This window comes from Hylobates moloch, unplaced genomic scaffold, assembly GCF_009828535.3.
Source record: "Hylobates moloch isolate HMO894 unplaced genomic scaffold, HMol_V3 SCAFFOLD_13, whole genome shotgun sequence".
In the NCBI taxonomy this organism is placed as follows: Eukaryota; Metazoa; Chordata; class Mammalia; order Primates; family Hylobatidae; genus Hylobates; species Hylobates moloch.
Window position 1 is genome coordinate 59,891,552 of NW_026652288.1, and position 19,304 is coordinate 59,910,855.

The 19,304-nt window shown below is 41.4% G+C and overlaps 1 protein-coding gene across 3 annotated transcripts in view; it reads left to right on the top strand.

The window, feature by feature from the left end:
• Nucleotides 1-7,209, top strand: part of ANO6 (anoctamin 6) — a 212,106-nt gene extending 204,897 nt beyond the window's left edge. For all 3 annotated transcript variants that reach the window (XM_032173773.2, XM_032173774.2, XM_058426499.1), the window contains one exon: nucleotides 4,062-7,209. In XM_032173773.2, coding sequence (XP_032029664.1) covers nucleotides 4,062-4,268 — 207 coding nt within the window. In that variant the 3' untranslated portion in view covers nucleotides 4,269-7,209. The remainder of the gene's footprint in view (nucleotides 1-4,061) is intronic.
• The last annotated feature ends 12,095 nt before the right edge of the window (nucleotides 7,210-19,304 follow it).

Here is a 19,304-nt window from a genome sequence, read left to right on the forward strand (position 1 = left end):
TAACTGTATGTGAAAATATTTAAAGAATTTTGGGTAGAATTTGAAAAGCAAGAAACTAAAAATTATAAGGCAATTTTGAAAAAACTAAATGGAACTTCTAGAAATTAAAATAAAATCATTGGTGAAATGGAAAAAAAAAACCATGGATTAAACAGAAGTTTAGGCAAATCTGAAGAGAGAATTTGTGAATTGGAAGATAGGTCTGAAAAAATTACTCCTGATGTATCACAGGGAGATAAGAAAATAGAAAATACGAAAAAGATGTTAAGTGATATGGAAGAATGAGAAATACTTAAATGAAAGAAGCTGAAAATGGATAAAAGAGATGAAAGAATTCACAGATCAGAAAGCATGACATGTATCAAGCAGAATAAAGAAATCCACTCACACATATTGCAAGGAAAATGCAGCACACCAAAAATAAGACCTTGAAAGTAACCAGAGGAAAAAAACTGATGACTAACAGAAAACTAAAGCAAGAATGGGAGTAGGCTTTTTAACAGTAACAACAGAAGCCAGAAGAGAGTAGTCTATCTCTAGAATGCTAAAGAAGGTAGCTATAAACCTTAAATTACAGCAGAAGTTTGAAATCTTTCTACAATGAAAACACCAGACCATGTAGTTTTTATTGGAGAGTGATACCAAGCTTTGTAAAACAGATCATTTCAATCCTATACAAATGCCTTCAGAGATCAGAAAGAGGAAATACTCTCCAATTCATTTGGCGAGGCTAAGAGTAGCCTAAATCTTAAAATCAGACAAGAAGAGAGAAAGGAAAATAAAGCCAACCCTATTCATTACCTAGATGCAAAGATCTTTCTAAGATGTGTAAAGTGAGATGATGGACATGTTAATTTGTTCCACTATAGAGTAAGTCCTCACTTAACATCCTCATTAGGCTCTTGGAAACCATGACTTTAAGATAATAACATCTAACAAAACCAGTGTTTTTTCTAATCAATGCTGTAACGAAACAACATTGAAGGAAATGACGTTATCCAAGGACCTGGAGTTGCAGTTTCCAAGAACCTGTCAATGATATTGAGGGCTCACTACATACATGTGTCTTACAACATCGTGTTGTATATCTTTACACAAAATTTTAGAAAATGTACAAATCTGAATCTAGCAATAGATTTTAAAAAGATAACATCACGCCACCAGGCTTTAACCTGGAAATGCAAGGGTGGCATAACACAGAAATTCCACATATCTATAAATATTCCCTACCTCAGAAACAGATGAAAGAACTCTTTTATAGCATCAACCTTTGTCGCTGTACTATATAATTTCCATTATCACTAAACACACTAATATCTCTCGCATCTCAAAATTCTCTCCATCCTTACCTCACCAGTCCTGCTTCACGTCTCTTTTCCTGTTTGTGGCCAGCACTGTTGAATGAGTTGCCAGTACATGCTGTCCTCGATTCCTCCATCTTTCTATCCTGCCTTCACCCCCTCCACTTCACTGAAGCTGCTCTTGCCAAAGTTAGCAGCAGCCATCACTTCCCCCACCCTCCCCTCACCTGACTTAGCAACAGTTGACTCAGCAAAAATCTGAGTCAAATTTTTGCTGAAAATCTGACATCAGATTTTCCTCATCACTTGCCCCTGGAAACTCCTCTTCACTGGGCTCCTAGGAAAGTACGCTTTCCTCCTGCGCCCCTGGCCATTCCACCTCATGTTATATGCCAGTCCCTTATTCTCTTAGTGATCCTGGGACTCATCCCTTGGTTGTCATCTTTTCTCTCTCCTTGGTCTCTTGATGATCTCCTGGAGTCTTTTGGCTCTAAATACCATCTGTATGCTACAAGGACCTTAAAATGGCTGTTTGCAGAGCACCCCTCTCCTGAACTCCACCCGTGAATCCAGCGGCCTACCTGACCTTTCTGCTTGGATCCCTAACAGATGTCTCACATCTGCTGCCACACATGCCTATATTTTCCTCCATTCACTCCAAATGTTCTCCTCCCAACCCAGCCCCAAATCTCTCCCATCCACGGTATTTCCCTCTTGATTATGGCAACTCCGTCTCAACACTGCTCAGGCCAGAGTCCTTGGAACCCTAATGCCATATCCAATCTGGTTGGCTTTTCCTTTGAAAATATATCAATGAGCACTTCAGACCAATTGTGCTGCTACCACCAGGTCAGAGCCACTATCATTTTTTGCCTGGATTAGGGCCAGAGTCTGCTAGCTGGGCTTGCTCTTCCTCCCTCCCTCAGAGGCAGAGCCAGAGTCCTCACAGTGGCACACAAGGCCTCATGGATCCAGCCACACCCCAGTGCCCCTCAGACGTCACTTCTCTTCTCGTCACCTGCTCCGCACCGTCCTCGCCTTTTCTTGAATGCACTCTGAAGCCAGCTCTGCGTTGGCTATTCCCTTTACCTAGAATGTCTTTCCTTCTGATATCTGCAGGGCTTGTTCCCTCACCTCCTTAAAGTGTTTGCTCACTTAGGCATAGCCAGACTAATCTACAGAAGAATCTCTTCAAAGTACTCATCACTTTTTAACACCATGAATAGTTTGTTTTTAATTATGCTTATATTATCTCTCTCCCCTTGCTAGGTCAGAGATTTTTGATTGATAAATTAAAAAATGAAAAGGTGTTTAACCTCATTGGTAATCAGGAAAATGCAGAGTAAGACCAAAGGGAAAGTCCATTTCATAATCACTAAGTTGGTTTAAAAAAAAAAAAAAAAGCCTGATCCAGCCTGGGCAACATGGCAAAACCCAAAATTAGCTGGGTGTGGTGGCAGGTACCTGTAATCTAGCTACTCAGGTGGCTGAGGCAGGAGAATCGCTTGAACCCGGGAGACGGAGGTTGCAGTGGGCCAAGGTCGCACCACTGCATTCAAGACTGTGTCTCAAAAAAAAAAAAAAAAAAAAAAAAAGTTTGATGATACCAAGTGCTGACAAGGATTTAGAGCAACTGAAACTATCGCTGCTGTGGGAGTGTAAGTTGGTATACCTGCTTTGGAAAATGTTTTGGTATCATCTTATAAAATGGAACATTCATATGACATAGAGTCTCAGCAGTCCCACTCCTAGGTCCACACTCTTGAAAAACTTGCAGATGATGCTCTAGGATTCAAGCACAATAATGTTCACAACAGCATTTTTCCTAAAACAAAAACTGGAAACAACCTCAATGCCTGTTCATAGGGGAACAAATAAATTATAGTGTAGTCACACAGAAGAATATTATACAGCAGTGAAAATTAGTGGACTAGTTTTATAGAATAACATTGATGAATCTTAGGAAATAGTTTTGAACAAAAGGCGGCCTGGCGTGGTGGCTCACACCTATAATCCTAGCGCTTTGGAAGGCCAAGTTGGGAGGATTACTTGAGGACAGGAGTTTGAGACCAGCCTGGGCAACATAGCGAGACCCTGTTTCTACAAAGAAATTTTAAAAGTAGCCAGGCATGGTGGCATGCTTCTGGATCACTTGAGCCCAGGAGTAGGAGGCTTCAGTGAGCTATGATCATGCCACTGCACTCCAGCCTGCGTGACAGAGTGAGAACCTGATCCAGAACAAAGACAGCAATTTCAAAAGACTGCATGCAGTATCATAAAGGTGAAGTCAAGCAAGACTATATTTTTGGGGTATATATACATATTTTGTCAAACTTTAAAAAATAAGTGAGAATGATACACATACACTTGTACAGATATGATAGCACTGACTTTAGGAGAAGTGCAGGGCCATTAGAAAAAGAGACACAAAATACAACAGCATTGTCAGCATCCTAGTTTTTAAGTTTAATGCAGGGTTTTTGAGGTATTCATTTTTTCTTTATCCTTTATAACCATTATATGTGTGTATATATACTTTTCTACATATCACATAGTATTATTTAAATGTATAAAGTAACAGTAACTGCTAGACAGAGCCACGCTGTTGATTAGACACAATGGCATTAGCGGTTGGATATGTGTGTAAAATGTCCACTGCCTTGTCCAGATAAACTGCCATAATGACAAGCAAGAATGAAAGGAACTCGGTGTTCTTCTCCATTTCTTTGTGAGTGACATTTTTCTTCTTCTCTTCCCCAGCACGTCATCTACTCTGTGAAATTTTTCATTTCATATGCAATTCCCGATGTATCAAAACGCACGAAGAGCAAGATCCAGAGAGAAAAATACCTAACCCAAAAGCTGCTTCATGAGAATCACCTCAAAGATATGACGAAAAATATGGGGGTGATAGCTGAGCGGATGATAGAAGCAGTAGATAACAATTTACGACCAAAATCAGAATAAGAGCTTTATGTTCTGAGAAGCACTTTAAGGAATTTAGCTCTGTCAAAATATATTAGGAATCACTAATGAGAATGTGTAAGTTAAATCACTTTGGCAAATATGAGTCTTAACTATTGCCATTTCCACATGTATTATTTTTCAGTTTCAGCTAGCGATGCAGAAACTGGAAAATGTAAAACTTAGATCATGAAGGGCATAAAACATCACCTGGAAAACCTAAATGTTACCTTTTTCTGATAAATTGGAATTTTACAGAAAAAGTCCCTCAGTGTGCTGAAAAACCACCCCTTCTAAAGTAGAATGGATTCTCTTTTTCTGTTTGATTACTTTCATTTCTGTCTATTCTCAGGCGAATGATCTCTTTATTTTTAAGCCATGTTTTATTTCTTCACTTTGCTAGATCTGTTCCAGGGTCATCTTTTCCTTACAGTACCATCATTATAGATTTAATAGCTTTCATGTGATTAAAAATAGCTAACTAGACTCAAGGATTCACAATATTTAGGTGTATTTTCAATACCTCCAGAAAGGAAACCTCAGTTAATCAGAGGAAATAGTTTCAGTCTTCATTTGAGCATGTCTTTCCATCTCAAAAAAATACTCTTAGTAGGTTGGAATGAAGATAGCAAGGTTTTGAAGCATATTTGTCCTAATCCACAGTGACACTTTTTATCTTCCAGGAGCACTCCTAGGATGTTCCATGCCTAATCAATGTTGACTGCTTTGCAGATCTCAAGGGAATAAAATGACAAAAGTAGGGAAAGTTACAGCTTCAAACAGCATTTTAACTCATGTTGATCTGGATAATTAATTTATCTTTTCTAAAGATGTGCAGTTTCTTGGAAAACAGTGATATCACATGATTAAAATTACATTTTTATCAACATAATTGTCTGGAAAAGATAAGCCCCTCAATTTTCTACCAGTTGACTTTTATTCATTAGATACAGAAGGTGCAGTATTACACATCACCAGCTGCCTTTGTGAATGGCTCACTACACAGCCACTGGGGCACGACTGTGTGCATGGGCAGAAACAGCAAGTGCCCTCATTGTGGTCATTGGGTAGGGAGTGCCTTTTGTCAAGGAGTCTGCAGGACTTGGCTTATTTCTGTATGCCAAAGTGATCAACACACCAAAGTCTCTGCCATAAAGAATGTGGCTTCCTTGCATCCTCCATCCTGTTACTCTGGGCCCAGTAATTTGATGTAACTGTCCGATTGTACTAGAGACAGGAGTATACCCAGCTTATTCATAATCAAGTAAAGAGACTCTAGATTAGATTTGGTTTTTTAGCCTCCTCTAGAGCAATCAGGCAGTTAAGAGTAATAAAGGAAAAGGGTTTGGTCACAAACCCTACCATTATCTGGAGATTACTTCGTGCTGCACTCCTGTCCTGCCATGCACGTCTTGCCCTCTCACTTTTGCTCAGCCTAGCAGTCTACTTCACTTTATTGCCTTGTAAGTGTCAGGCCTCCTGGGCGCTCTGGAAAAGACAGGGAGCTAGGCCCTCTCACCCCTACTGGTAACAGATCAGTGCTGGGTGCATGAGAGGGAGGTGATTTGCATCATGCTCATGCTGCATGGGCCTCACTGGGATGCTGTTAAATGCCAGAGGAGCCAGCCTATCAGAATCCCAGCAGCAAAGGAAAACTCAGATTTTAGAGGCTTTTTACAATAAAGTAGCTTAACTCTAGGTCGTGATTTCAAATGCCTGCCATGAGTGATTTTTAAGTATTTATGTAGGATCCATCAAAGCAGTATTCTAGGCTTTTGAATTGTCCCAGTGGATCCGGGACCCCATTTCACTGTCTCTCTTGATCATGTAAATGATGCAGTCAGAGTTCAAGACAGACCACATGAGGTCTGACTGCACTGGGATGGAGAAATGAATTTCTTCCCACTGAAGGAAACTCTTTCTCATTCGCAGCCAAGATGGGAGTGCCACTTTTCCTCTCTTCACTCCTGAGATGCTGCTTCTGGAAGCGAGTGTCACTTCCTCTCTATTACCTCTTCTCTGAAGTGTGTGACTATCTCCTAGTTTAAATTTGGCAGTTACTCACCATGTATGTCAGCATAGAAAAGGAAATGTTTTTACCTTATCTCCTCTATGTATGATAGAACTTAAAAGAAATGTGCATTTGTTTTCATAGCCCCAGCAGAGAAAATCTTCTTCATAGATTAAATGTGCTGCTGTGGACAGGAGGGAAAAAAAAAGCCCTCTACATATTTAAAGGCACCAAATGTAATATCCGACACTGTTAAGATGCCCAAAAGAGCAAAGTTGTGGTGGAGATGCAGGGTCATTTCCCCATGCCATCCACAGTGTTAATGAGTCCAGGGCTGACTTGCAGTGATGAAGAAAAGCATGGAGCTGTGTCTGCAGACAATGGTGGCTGCATCTGTAAGTGGCTTCAGAGGCAGCAGCCCTGGGGAAATTGATGGGTGTTGCAGTGGACCTGTGAAGAGGGAGAATCTAGCCCTCAGCCTGTCCAGTGTTAACCACTAGAGAAACTGAGCTTTATATATCCTTTTGTAATGCCTGTGAATTTTAGCATATTGAAACATTAGACCAAATACTCAGGGGATTTTTCATTAAACATCCCCCAGATAATTTAGCTATATATCATTAGAAAGGGAAAGCTATCATTTTTGTTTTAAAACTAAACAAGGCCATTTTATAAACTGTCACCAAAGTCTTCCCTTTTTTATTGCATGTGTGTCTTGAATTTCATAAAACATTAATTCACAATGGGGGGCAGAATGTACTCTTGTTGAAACACTTCTTGTACCATTTTATGTTCATATTATGTTTGAGAGGGTAAAAATGTATGAGCAGCTTAACTGAAGTAGAACTATTCATGATGCTTTTCATACATTGTGGCATAAGATGTAAAGTTTGTAATTAATGTTCATTTCTGTGCATTTTAATATTTTATAATTATGAGCATTTAAATAAATTCATTTTTACAAACAATAGTATGGTCTATTCTATATTGTCTTAATGTTTTTAAGGAAGAGAACAAATATATATCTGCTATTTACTAGTGGCCAGTTGTGTATCACTTAGATAAATGTGTGCTTTTGTGTAGATTTTTCACAGCCTTCACTTCAGAGATTTGCTTTGGTTTTTAAAAATTATATTCCGTGTATTTATTAAGGTTACAGATCGGAAAAGCTAGTTATTAAACTCAGCCTAAATCCTATCCTTTTCATCAATCTAGCAAATTTTACCACTTTTTACCAGACTTTTGAATAATGTTTGGTTTCACCTACTAGTTTAATGAAATGTGTTAAAATATCTGCAATAGCACTTATAAATGTAGCATATTCCATTAATTTCCTTTTTAAAATACTCATTATATGACCAATAGTGACCAAGAGGATGTAACTGGCAAAACTAGAAACATCTTTCTCTTGCTGCCTTCTCTCTATAGGACACCTTTCCCAGAGCCACTTAGGTTGTGTTCCCTGTCACCCCTTCATTACTGAGAGGCAATATGTAAATGGACAATGGCCAGACCATATGTAAAAGCAGAACTCTATCCACACCCTGCCCCTGCTATCTACAATAGTCAGCCTAGGGAACCAGCCTGCAGTAGGTTATACTAACAGAAAGTCAGCGTGCTCTCTCCAGTTACAATCCAGGGAACTAAAGAATAACTTCTGTAACAATTGGCCCAATATGACCAGGACTTGATGAATAACTGACAGCTTCCCTAATTTTGGCCCCTGCTTATACCTTCGGACCAACCAGAGAAAGCCAAATATGCCCTGCTAATCATCACATAGGATACCCGCTTCTAGTTAGCTACCTATAGCTTCCCACATCAGCAGCCTCCAATCAGCCATAGCGGAAGCCTTCCTACTCTTCTGCCTGCCTTTGAGTCTTTGTCAAAACACGAGTGACAGTGGCTGACTCCCTTTGCTGTAGCATGCTCTGAATAAATAGCCTTTCCTTCTCATGTGGATGGTCTTTGCTTATTTCCACATTATTATCGATACAAGGGCAGTGGATGTTTGCTGGGCAGTAGAACAAATACTTGAGTGTGTTACTTTGGCAAACTCCTGCCCTTGGATCATACTGGGCTTGGTCAGGAGGGAGGTTGGTCATGATGACAGATAAATCCTGGGGAAATGCAGATTGGATCACTGGGAATGAAGCTGTGAACCTAACACGATGAGTTTTGCCATCGATAAGCAATGGGGAACCTGTGGAGAACTTCAGAACGGAATGTTGTAGGCAAGAATGTGATCTTTGTCCCTGGTAAGGACTCATCTGCCTTCTCTCCTAAGCTCTCTCTTCTGATGTGCTCTTTGAGCCTCGTCACCGTCACCGTAAGATTCAAGGAGTTTGATAGCAGTTCTCACAATAGGGAGACTGCCTTGCAGCATTCCTGAGGGGAGAAGGAGAACTGACCCCACCCAGAGCCTTCGGATTCCATGGAGCATTCAAGCATAAACGAAGGGGAAATCCTAGAATAACCTGCTGTGGCTGTGACAATTTCATTTTATTTGGGGAGATGTTTTCCTTTGGTTATGAAACAGAAGATTTTAGAAATGCTCTTGACAGCATTTCCATTTCCCAGCAGAAAACATAGATAAGGCTGGTGGCCCTTTAAACCCCTCGCCTCATTCCCGAAAACAGTTCAGCACGTGGGATCCTTTACAATGCTGGAATGATTTGATTTTTGTCACTTTACCAACTGGAAGATACCCCTGAGATCGGTCCTGCCCTTCATTTCTCATAATTTCACCTGTTCTTGGCCATAATCAAACCTAGTTCTAATTAGAACTAGGAACTTCGCACAGGAACTCAAGCAAGTAGACTGTGATTCCTAATACTGTTCAGGGTGGATAAGCACATTTATGTTACAAAATACCCTGCCATTACTTTCTCTCTTGTCATTGTCGCTTGAGGTGAATCAGAGTGATAAATCGCTATCAGTCACCTAAGAGGAAGCTGCAGGTAAGAGGCCTGCTCTGTGGTACACAACAAGCTACAGCCCTGGGAACAAGCGACAGCACTGGCCGCCAACAAAATTCACGGGCTGACCCCACCGCTGGGCTTTTTCTCCCCTACTTTGTCTTCAAATCAAATCAAATTTTACCCTCAAGTATTTTGGTTCCTTTGGGACAATCAATATTCACCATTGCAGGGCTCTAGCTTCAAGATCAAAATCTTACAGCAACCTTTTTCCCAGGACTGGGATAGAAGAGGAAGGAGGGAGGCAGTGCAAAGAATCCAGGGAAGTAAAAGACAATTAAACAAAGGGAAATCTCTCTGGAGACTCCAACAATTAACAGAAGGCTCCCTGTCCCTCATTTCTACTCTGTGGAAAACCTCTGGGTATAACTAAGAAAAAATACTCCATTTTGATTGCTCCCCAAAAGACTGAAAAGCAAACATATGCAAGGAGCAGCTCCCAGGAAATTGTTTAAATGCTCTTTTCATTGGTGGTGGGGGGGCAAATACAACCCCAGGAGCTCTCATGGGACCCCAGAGAGAACCAGCACATTAACACTCACCCTTCATTAATAATGAGGCAGGTTAATGCGTTCTTGAGACCTCTTCCTCAGTCTCCTTCATAAGGATAAATCATTGCATTGCCTTCCTTGTTTTAATCTAGGAAATTGCACTGAAAGCCTAGAATAGAACTTTTCCCAGACAATATTCTTCCACATCATCTCTTGAAGCTGTATTACCTGTTCAACGTGAACAGTGTAATTCCTAATACTTGATTATGGCACTCCCTATTATAAAATGAGTGGATCCCTGGATGTCTCTTCAGAGCTTTTTCCCTGGGATTTCCTATTGTATTCAGGGCTCCAACCCTTGGCAGTTTGTCAGCTTGGATAATTCCACAAATTATTGTCTTCCAAAGCTTGTCTTTCTTAACATATCCAGTCATGGGCAACTACTTGCTTACTATAAATTCCCCCACTTTAGCTGCTGCACCTAACAGTGAAAGAGAAAGCATATCAGTGTCCTGCCCACAAACCACCCCTCAGTGCAGCCCAGTTTCTGCCAGGATGGCCAGTCTGTTACAAACACGTCTTTGTGTCAGTCCTCCAAACATTTTCTTAGGAACTCTTTGCCCAAGCCATGCTACCCAAACTAAACCACATCTTTGTCATCTGTGAACCAGAGCCTGGGGCAAATGTACTCCCCTTCCTTCCCACCTACCCTGCGTATTGTAAATGATGAGAAGGAAAGGAAACTTTGGGGTAAAAACTGAAGATTTTAATCTTCGATCTAAGTATCTTAAGAATATAGTTAGTGTCATCAAAAACATACCATGTTTTAATTAGGGTGGACAAGTACATTTAGAGTACAACACAAACTCACTGAAAAAAAAAAAATGAAGGCAAGGTCTGGGGCAAAGACAGCATCGATGGTTGTTTTATCTGGGCTCAAGGCAGCCTGCCTGTGATACGGGAAAAGACATGAGATTTAGAAATAGAGGACCTTGATTCAAGTCCTGGATCTGCCACTGGCCAGCTTCATAAATTTTAGCAAGTTAAGAAACTGAATATACAAATGGACAATGGCCAGAGCTTATATAAAAATAGAAAACTGACCCTCAGCCTGCAGCAACCTGCCCAGGAAACTAACCCCTTTATCTACAATCAGCCCAGGAAGCCAGCCTACAAGTCAGACTTGTAGGAGGTCAGAATGCTATGTCTAGTGACAAACCAGGAAGCTAAACAACACCTCTGTAACAATTGGCCCAATATGACCAGGACTTGATGAGTAACAGCTTCCCTAATTCCAGTTCCTGCTTGTACCCTAGGACCAACCAGAGAAAGCCAAATATGCCCCCCAACTATAACATAGAATGCCCACTTCTGCTTAGCTGCCTCCAGCTTCCCCATTCCAGCAGCCACCAATCAGGGCATAGCTGAAGCCTTCCTACTCCTCTACCTGCCTTTGAGTCTCTGTCAAAACACAAGTGACAATGGCTGACTCCCTTGCTATAGCAAGCTCTGAATAAATAGGCTTTGCTTGTTCTCCTTTGGCTGATCTTTATTTCCACAAAGGCATGTAACCTCTCTAGGCCCTAACTTCCTAATCCATAACAATGGGGCTTGTTTCCACTACTTGGCGTCATTATGAAGTCCCTAATGTCTATGCTTCTCACCCTGGATTCAGTGTGTATAAGAAACCACAGGATCAACATGAGCAATCCCCGTGGAGGTGAATGTTTCAATGATTAAAGGAGAAATGGTCGTATTAAAACAAACACAGATATATTTTGAAATTGCGTTCAAAATTCAAATGAACGTTTAATATAAAATAACAATCTTTAAATAAATTCCAGCTGAGCATGGTGGCTCACGTCTGTAATCCCAGCACTTTGGGAGGCCAAGGCTGGTCGATCATCTGAGGTCAGGAGCTAACGACCAGCCTGGCCAACATGGTGAAACCCTGTCTCTACTAAAAGTACAAAAAATTAGCCATGTGTGGTGGCAGGCACCTGTAATCTCGGCTACTAGGGAGGCTGAGGCAGAATTGCTTGAACCTGGGAGGCAGAGGTTGCAGTGAGCTGAGATTGCGCCATTGCACTCCAACCTGGGCAAAAAGAGTGAAACTCTGTCCAAAAAAAAAGAAATTCCACACTTACAGTAAGCTGCTTCATCTAGGCCTCAGGGTTATACCTTTACCTTCCTCTGTCCTCAGTGAAACTTGTGTGGAAAAGACTGACAAGGGTTGACATATGTTGAAAGCACCTTGTCAGTCATGAAATTCTAGAACAGTCTTCTCAAAGTGTGGTCTAGATTCCCCTGGGAGGGTCTAAGGCCTTTTCAGGAGGTCCATAAACGCAAAACTATTTTCCTAATAACACAAAGACATGATTTGCCTTTTTCACTGTCATTCTCTCACGAGCATAGAGTGGAGTTTCCAGAGGCTACATGACGTGGAACATGGGCATAGATTGAATGCAGGAGCAGGTATGAGCATCTAGCCGCTTGCTGTTAAGCCAGACATTAAAAATAAAAAACAATGCCACTCTTCTCACTAGATTATTTTGAAAAGTACATTCTTTTTCATTACAGCATTTTATGTTTTACATGCAATGGGCTTATTCTTATTTTAAAATTTTTTTAATGTTCTGTTTTCATTTCTAACACAGTAAATATTCATAGGTATGATTCACACAAAGGTTTTTGTGGGCTCTCAAAACTTTTTTTTTAAGAGATGGCATCTTGCTCTGTTGCCCAGGCTGGAGTGCAGTGGTGCAATCTCGGCTCACTGCAACCTGTGCCTCCCAGGTTCTAGCAATTCTCCTGCCTCAGCCTCCCTAGTAGCTGGGATTACAGGTGCACACTGCCCCATGCCCAGCTAATTTTTTGTATTTTTAGTAGAGACAGGGTTTTACCATGTTGCCCAGGCTGGTCTCAAGTTTCTGAGCTCAGGCAATCCACCCACCTTGCCTCCCAAAGTGTCAGGATTACAGGCGTGAGCCACCACACCCGACCTCAAAACTTTTAAGAGTGTAAAATTGTTCTGAGAACCACTGCGTTATAAAAATTTGGACAAAAGCCAATCATAGCATTTACATTTAAGTTGGCTAGTAAAACTTCAAGCATGAGGGTAGCAAAAAAGACCAACACAGTCTTTCCACTCTCTATGCATGTGAAATCCATTTTCTGGTCAATGCCAACCTCTAGTAAAGCTCTGTCTCTGATGCAAGGTCTGCGCTGGTGCTTTCGCTCAGGCAAGCTGCCTCATCCTGCCCAATGCCCACTGAGCTCTTGGTCTTCCTCATTTCCTAGTTGTCCATCCTGGGCTACATAGTGTGATAAGGCCTGCTGTGGTTTCTTTTATGTATCCTGCCACATTCAGCACCTATTTGTGTGTGTGTGTGTATGTATGTGTGTGTAAGATATATGTACACATATATATTTCATTCCAAGCTGTTTTTCCTGGAAATCCTGGAGTCCCAGAAAAGGAAATGTGATCAGCAATACAGACTGAGCATCCCAAATCCAAAACTCTGAAATCTGAAATGCTCCAAAATCAGAAACTTTTTGAGTGCCAATGTGATGCCATGAGTGGAAAATTCCACATCTGACTTGATGTGGCAGGTCACAGTCAAAATGCAGGCACCCAATACACACTTTGTTCAGCATCCCCAAGAGAAAATAAAATTACCTTCAGGCTATGTGTATCAGTTGTATGTGAAATACAAATTTTGTGTTTAGACCTGGGCCCCATCCCCAAGATATCCCATCATGTATATGTAAATATTTCAAAATTCAAAAAAATCTGTAATTTTTAAAACTTCTGGTCCCAAGGATATCAAATAAGGGATATTCAACATGTAGTAGTGTGACTCGTGTGCAAAAAGTGATCAGAACTATAAATCCTGGTGTCATCTAGAGGCCCACTGCAAAAACATGACCCACATTGATCCTGTAAGCCATATGCAGGGAGTAATTCCATTAAAGATATTCCTCTCAAACAAGGAAGATTGTGTATTAATTCAGTATTTATAGCACACCTGGAAGAGAGATGTTCAATAAATACTTGTTGAATTAAGGAATAAATGCCTCATCTGCCCTGATAATAGATTTTCTAACCAAAAGATGTAGGAAGTATACCCAGGAAAGTAGCATAATGTTAAGAATGACAGTTGCTTGCTCAAGACACCAGATCAAGATGAGTAAAGCTTGGTTTGGCACAATGGCTGGTCAGAAGTCCTGATGGTGAGCTGAGAGGACTGTGAGGAAGTGCCACCTGTGTGTCTTGAGTATAGATGCTGCTACTTCTCCAGCCACCAGACCACCACTGAAGTGAGTCACAGTCCAGGATGCAGTTACAATAGCCTACTAGAGTGGGCTGATGCCAGTGCTTAATCACAGGTCACACAGAGCCCAATGCAAAAGGCCAATGAAATGGATCTGGGACTCTGAATTTCTCAATCCCCATATCAAAACACTGCATCAAGCAAACTCCCAAACTCATCTGCGGTGTGGTTCTCATGAACTAATTCCCATCTGGTTTGCCCAGTTGGAGACAAACCTAAGCAGGAGGCAAATCAAACAAGGCTATCATGATATTGATGCCCTGTTACTCCTCGTCCATGGGAGAATGGTAAAAGGCAGTCTGTCTGGACATGAGGGAATTTGAATTTGGACCTTTAAACAAATTCTCAAAGGTAAATACTAACACTCAATTTTCATTCAGCTTACCTGAAGATAATAATTACCAGAGTATTCAAGATGTGATTTAATTGATTCTTTTTTTTTTTTTTTTTTGAGACAGCATCTTGCTCTGTTGCCCAGGCTGGGGCACAGTGGCATGATCTTGGCTCACTGCAACCTCTGCCTCCCAGTTGACTGCTGTATGTGTTATAGGTTTGTCAATGAAATTAGACTTTTGGAACAACTAACTTCTGACTTTATTGACTCCCCCTATTATATATTTTCTATTTCAATAATATCTATTTTCTTTTCTGTTACTTTCTTTTTCCTTCTACTTTCTTTGGGGTCAACTCTGTGTTTTTCTTTATTGAATTTCTTAAGTTAGATTTATTCAATAATTCATTCAACAAATATTTGCATGTCTATTATGTGGCCAGCATTGTTTCATGTGCTCAAGATAGAGTAGTACTTTTTGGCTCATTAGTATTCCAATATTGGCATTTAAGACCATTAATTTTCCTCTAAATCGTATTTTAGCTGCAACCCACAAGCTTTTATATGTATAGTTTTTTGTTGTTGCTATTATTAAAAGTATTTTAGATTTTCCCTTGTTTTGCTTTTCAATTTGAAATGCCTTCATGCCATTTTAATTTTTAAAAGGTAATTTAATCGAGCCTAATTTCTTTTTCTTTTTCCTTTTTTTTTTTTTTTTTTTTTGAGACAGAGTCTCACTCTGTCGCCCAGGCTGGAGTGCAGTGGCACGATCTTGGCTCAATGCAAGCTCCGCCTCCTGGGTTCATGCCATTCTCCTGCCTCAGCCTCCCAAGTAGCTGGGACTACAGGCACCCACCACCACGCCCGGCTAATTTTTTTGTATTTTTAGTAGAGATGGGGTTTCACCATGTTAGCCAGGATGATTTTGATCTCCTGAATTGAGCCTCATTTGTTTTTCACCTAAGTTGCTTTGTTGTATGATTTGAAATCTGTAAGACTGCCCTTATGTTATCAAGTCTAACCTTAAATGCATTAAAGCAATACAAGTTTCTGTATACTGTAATACTGATTTTTTGACATTTATTGAGACTTGAGTTTTGAACTGGCATAGAATCTGTTTTTGTGAAGATTTCATACGTGCTTAAGAATATATTTCTTGAGGACATCAGCAAGATGATAGAATGGGAAGTCCCAGGCTCTCATTTATTTATTTATTTTTTTTTTGAGACATAGTCTCACTCCCAGGCTGCAGTGCAGTGGCACAATCTGAGCTCACTGAACCTCCACCTCCCAGGTTCAAGCAATTCTCCTGTCTCAGCCTCCTGAGTAGCTGGGATTACAGGCATGTGCCACCATGCCTGGGTAATTTTTTTTTTTTGTATTTTTAGTAGAGATAGGGTTTCACCATGTTGGCCAGGCTGTTCTCCAACTCCTGACCTCAGATGATCTGACTGCCTCGGCCTCCCAAAGTGCTGGTATTGCAGGCGTGAGCCACTGTACATGGTCAGACTCTCATTCTTCCAAGGAAATATCTAGTAAACAACTAATGACTAAAATAGCTTTATAGGAGCCCTGGAGACCAAAGATCTGCAGCAAACAAGTAAATGCCCAATCAAAAAAAAAAAGCCATACTCAAAATGGCAGTAATATTGTGGCATTTTAGCTCAACCCTGCCCTACCCTCTATCTGGCATGGCATTGTTGGGAGGAAGTGGCCCATTTTCTGGTTCCCTCTTGCAGGATGAAAGGAAAAGTGTGAAACTTGTTTGCAATATTCTGACTTGTCTGTGGGCTGATCATGGAAATGATTTCTATATAATCTAACCCAGAGTTCAGATAGAAATGCCAGCATCATTTGGATATCAGGTTGGAAAACATTGATGGCAGTGGTGGGTACCATGGCATGTGAAGACTGCAGGGGGACTTCTGACTCCTGAACATCTGGAGATAAGAGATTGCCGAAAGAATAATGCAAGAGTTCCAGGCCCTGAGAAGAAGCAGGGATGAGATTTTTAAGGAAATTAAGACATTTAAAAGCAGCTGTATATACAGGAGAACGAGGTTGGGGTGGGAGGGAAGCATACACAAACAGACCCAGAGAATATGTTTGCTGACAAAAGACCTGAGAACAACTTAAGCCTTCACACTGGCCTTATGAGAAGGTATACCATCTCCCTCACAGAGGCAGTCAGCAAAGACTAGGAAAGGTGGCCGTTTTTCAAATGCCCAATTTTCAACCAAAGCAAAATCACAAGTCATACAGAGAAACAGAAATATGACTCATTCAAAGGAAAAGAAATTTCCAAAACCAACCCTAAAGAAATACAGGCTTTGGGGGGGTGCAGCCAAGATGGCCAAATAGGAATGGCTCCGGTCTACAGCTCCCAGCCTGAGAGACACAGAAGACGGGTGATTTCTGCATTTCCGTTTGAGGTACCGGGTTCATCTCACTAGGGAGTGCCAAACAGTGGGTGCAGGACAGCCTGTGCAGCACACTGTGCAGGAGCCCAAGCAGGGCGAGGCATTGCCTCACTCGGGAAGCGCAAGGGGTCGGGGAGTTCCCTTTCCTAGTCAAAGAAAGGGGTAACAGACGGCATCTGGAAAATCGGGTCAGTCCCACACTGATACTGCGCTTTTCCAACAGGCTTGGAAAACGGCACACCAGGAGACTGTGTCCCGCACCTGGCTCGGAGGGTCCTATGCCCACAGAGTCTCACTGATTGCTAGCACAGCAGTCTGAAATCAAACTGCAAGGCGGCAGCAAGGCTGGGGGAGGGGTGCCCGCCATTGCCCAGGCTTGCTTAGGTAAACAAAGTAGCCAGGAAGCTCGAAATGGCTGGAGCCCACCACAGCTCAAGGAGGCCTGCCTGCCTCTGTAGGCTCCACCTCTGGGGGCAAGGCACAGACAAACAAAAATTCAGCAGGAACCTCTGCAGACTTAAATGTCCCTGTCAGACTGACAGCTTTGAAGAGAGTAGTGGTTCTCCCAGCACGCAGCTGGAGATCTGAGAACGGACAGACTGCCTCCTAAAGTGGGTCCCTCACCCCCGAGCAGCCTAACTGGGAGGCATCCCCCAGTAGAGACAGACTGACACCTCACTCGGCCAGGTACTCCTCTGAGACAAAACTTCCAGAGGAACTATCAGACAGCTGAATTTGTGGTCTCACGAAAATCCGCTGTTCTGCAGTCACTGCTGCTGACACCCAGCTAAACAGGGTCTGCAGTGGACCTCTAGCAAACTCCAACAGACCTGCAGCTGAGGGTCCTGTCTGGTAGAAGGAAAACTAACAAACAGAAAGGACATCCGCACCAAAAACCCATCTGTACATCACCATCATCAAAGACCAAAAGTAGATAAAACCACAAAGATGGGGAAAAAACAGAGCAGAAAAACTGGAAACTCTAAAAAGCAGAGCACCTCTCCTCTTCCAAAGGAACGCAGTTCCTCACCAGCAATGGAACAAAGCTGGACGGAGAATGACTTTGACGAGTTGAGAGAAGAAGGCTTCAGACGATCAAACTACTCTGAGCTACGGGAGGAAATTCAAAACAATAGCAAAGAAGTTAAAAACTTTGAAAAAGAATTAGAAGAATGAATAACCAATGGAGAGAAGGGCTTAAAGGAGCTGATGGAGCTGAAAGCCAAGTATCAAGAACTACTTGAAGATTGCAGAAGCCTCAGTAGCAGATGCGATCAACTGGAAGAAAGGGTATCAGTGATGGAAGATGAAATGAATGAAATGAAGTGAGAAGGGAAGTTTAGAGAAAAAGAATAAAAAGAAACGAACAAAGCCTCCAAGAAATTTGGGACTATGTGAAAAGACCAAACCTACATCAGATTGGTGTACCTAAGAATGACGGGGAGAATGGAATCAAGTTGGAAAACACTCTGCAAGATATTATCCAGGAGAACTTCCCCAATCTAGCAAGGCAGGCCAGCATTCAGATTCAGGAAATACAGAGAATGCCACAAAGATACTCCTCGAGAAGAGCAACTCCAAGACACATAATTGTCAGATTCACCAAAGTTGAAATGAAGGAAAAAATGTTAAGGGCAGCCAGAGAGAAAGGTCGGTTTACCCACAAAGGGAAGCCCATCAGACTAACAGCCGATCTCTCGGCAGAAAATCTACAAGCCAGAAGAGAGTGGGGGCCAATATTCAACATTCTTAAAGAAAAGAATTTTCAACCCAGAATTTCATATCCAGCCAAACTAAGCTTCATAAGTGAAGGAGAAATAAAATCCTTTACAGACAGGCAAATGCTGAGTGATTTTGTCACCACCAGGCCTGCCCTAAAAGAGCTCCTGAAGGAAGCACTAAACATGGAAAGGAACAACCGGTACCAGCCACTGCAAAAACATGCCAAATTGTAAAGACCCTCGAGGCGAGGAAGAAACTGCATCAACTAATGAGCAAAATAACCAACTAACATCATAATGACAGGATCAAATTACACATAACAATATTAACTTTAAATGTAAATGGGCTAAATCCTCCAATTAAAAGACACAGACTGGCAAATCAAGACCCATCAGTGTGCTGTATTCAGGAAACCCATCTTATGTGCAGAGACACACATAGACTCAAAATAAAGGGATGGAGAAAGATCTATCAAGCAAATGGAAAACAAAAAAAGGCAGTGGTTGCAATCCTAGTCTCTGATAAAATAGACTTTAAACCAACAAAGATCAAAAGACACAAAGAAGGCCATTACATAATGGTAAAGGGATCAATTCAACAAGAAAAGATAACTATCCTAAATATATATGCACCCAACACAGGAGCACCCAGATTCATAAAGCAAGTCCTGAGTGACCTACAAAGGGACTTAAACTCCCACACAATAATAATGGGAGATTTTAACACCCCACTGTCAACATTAGACAGATCAA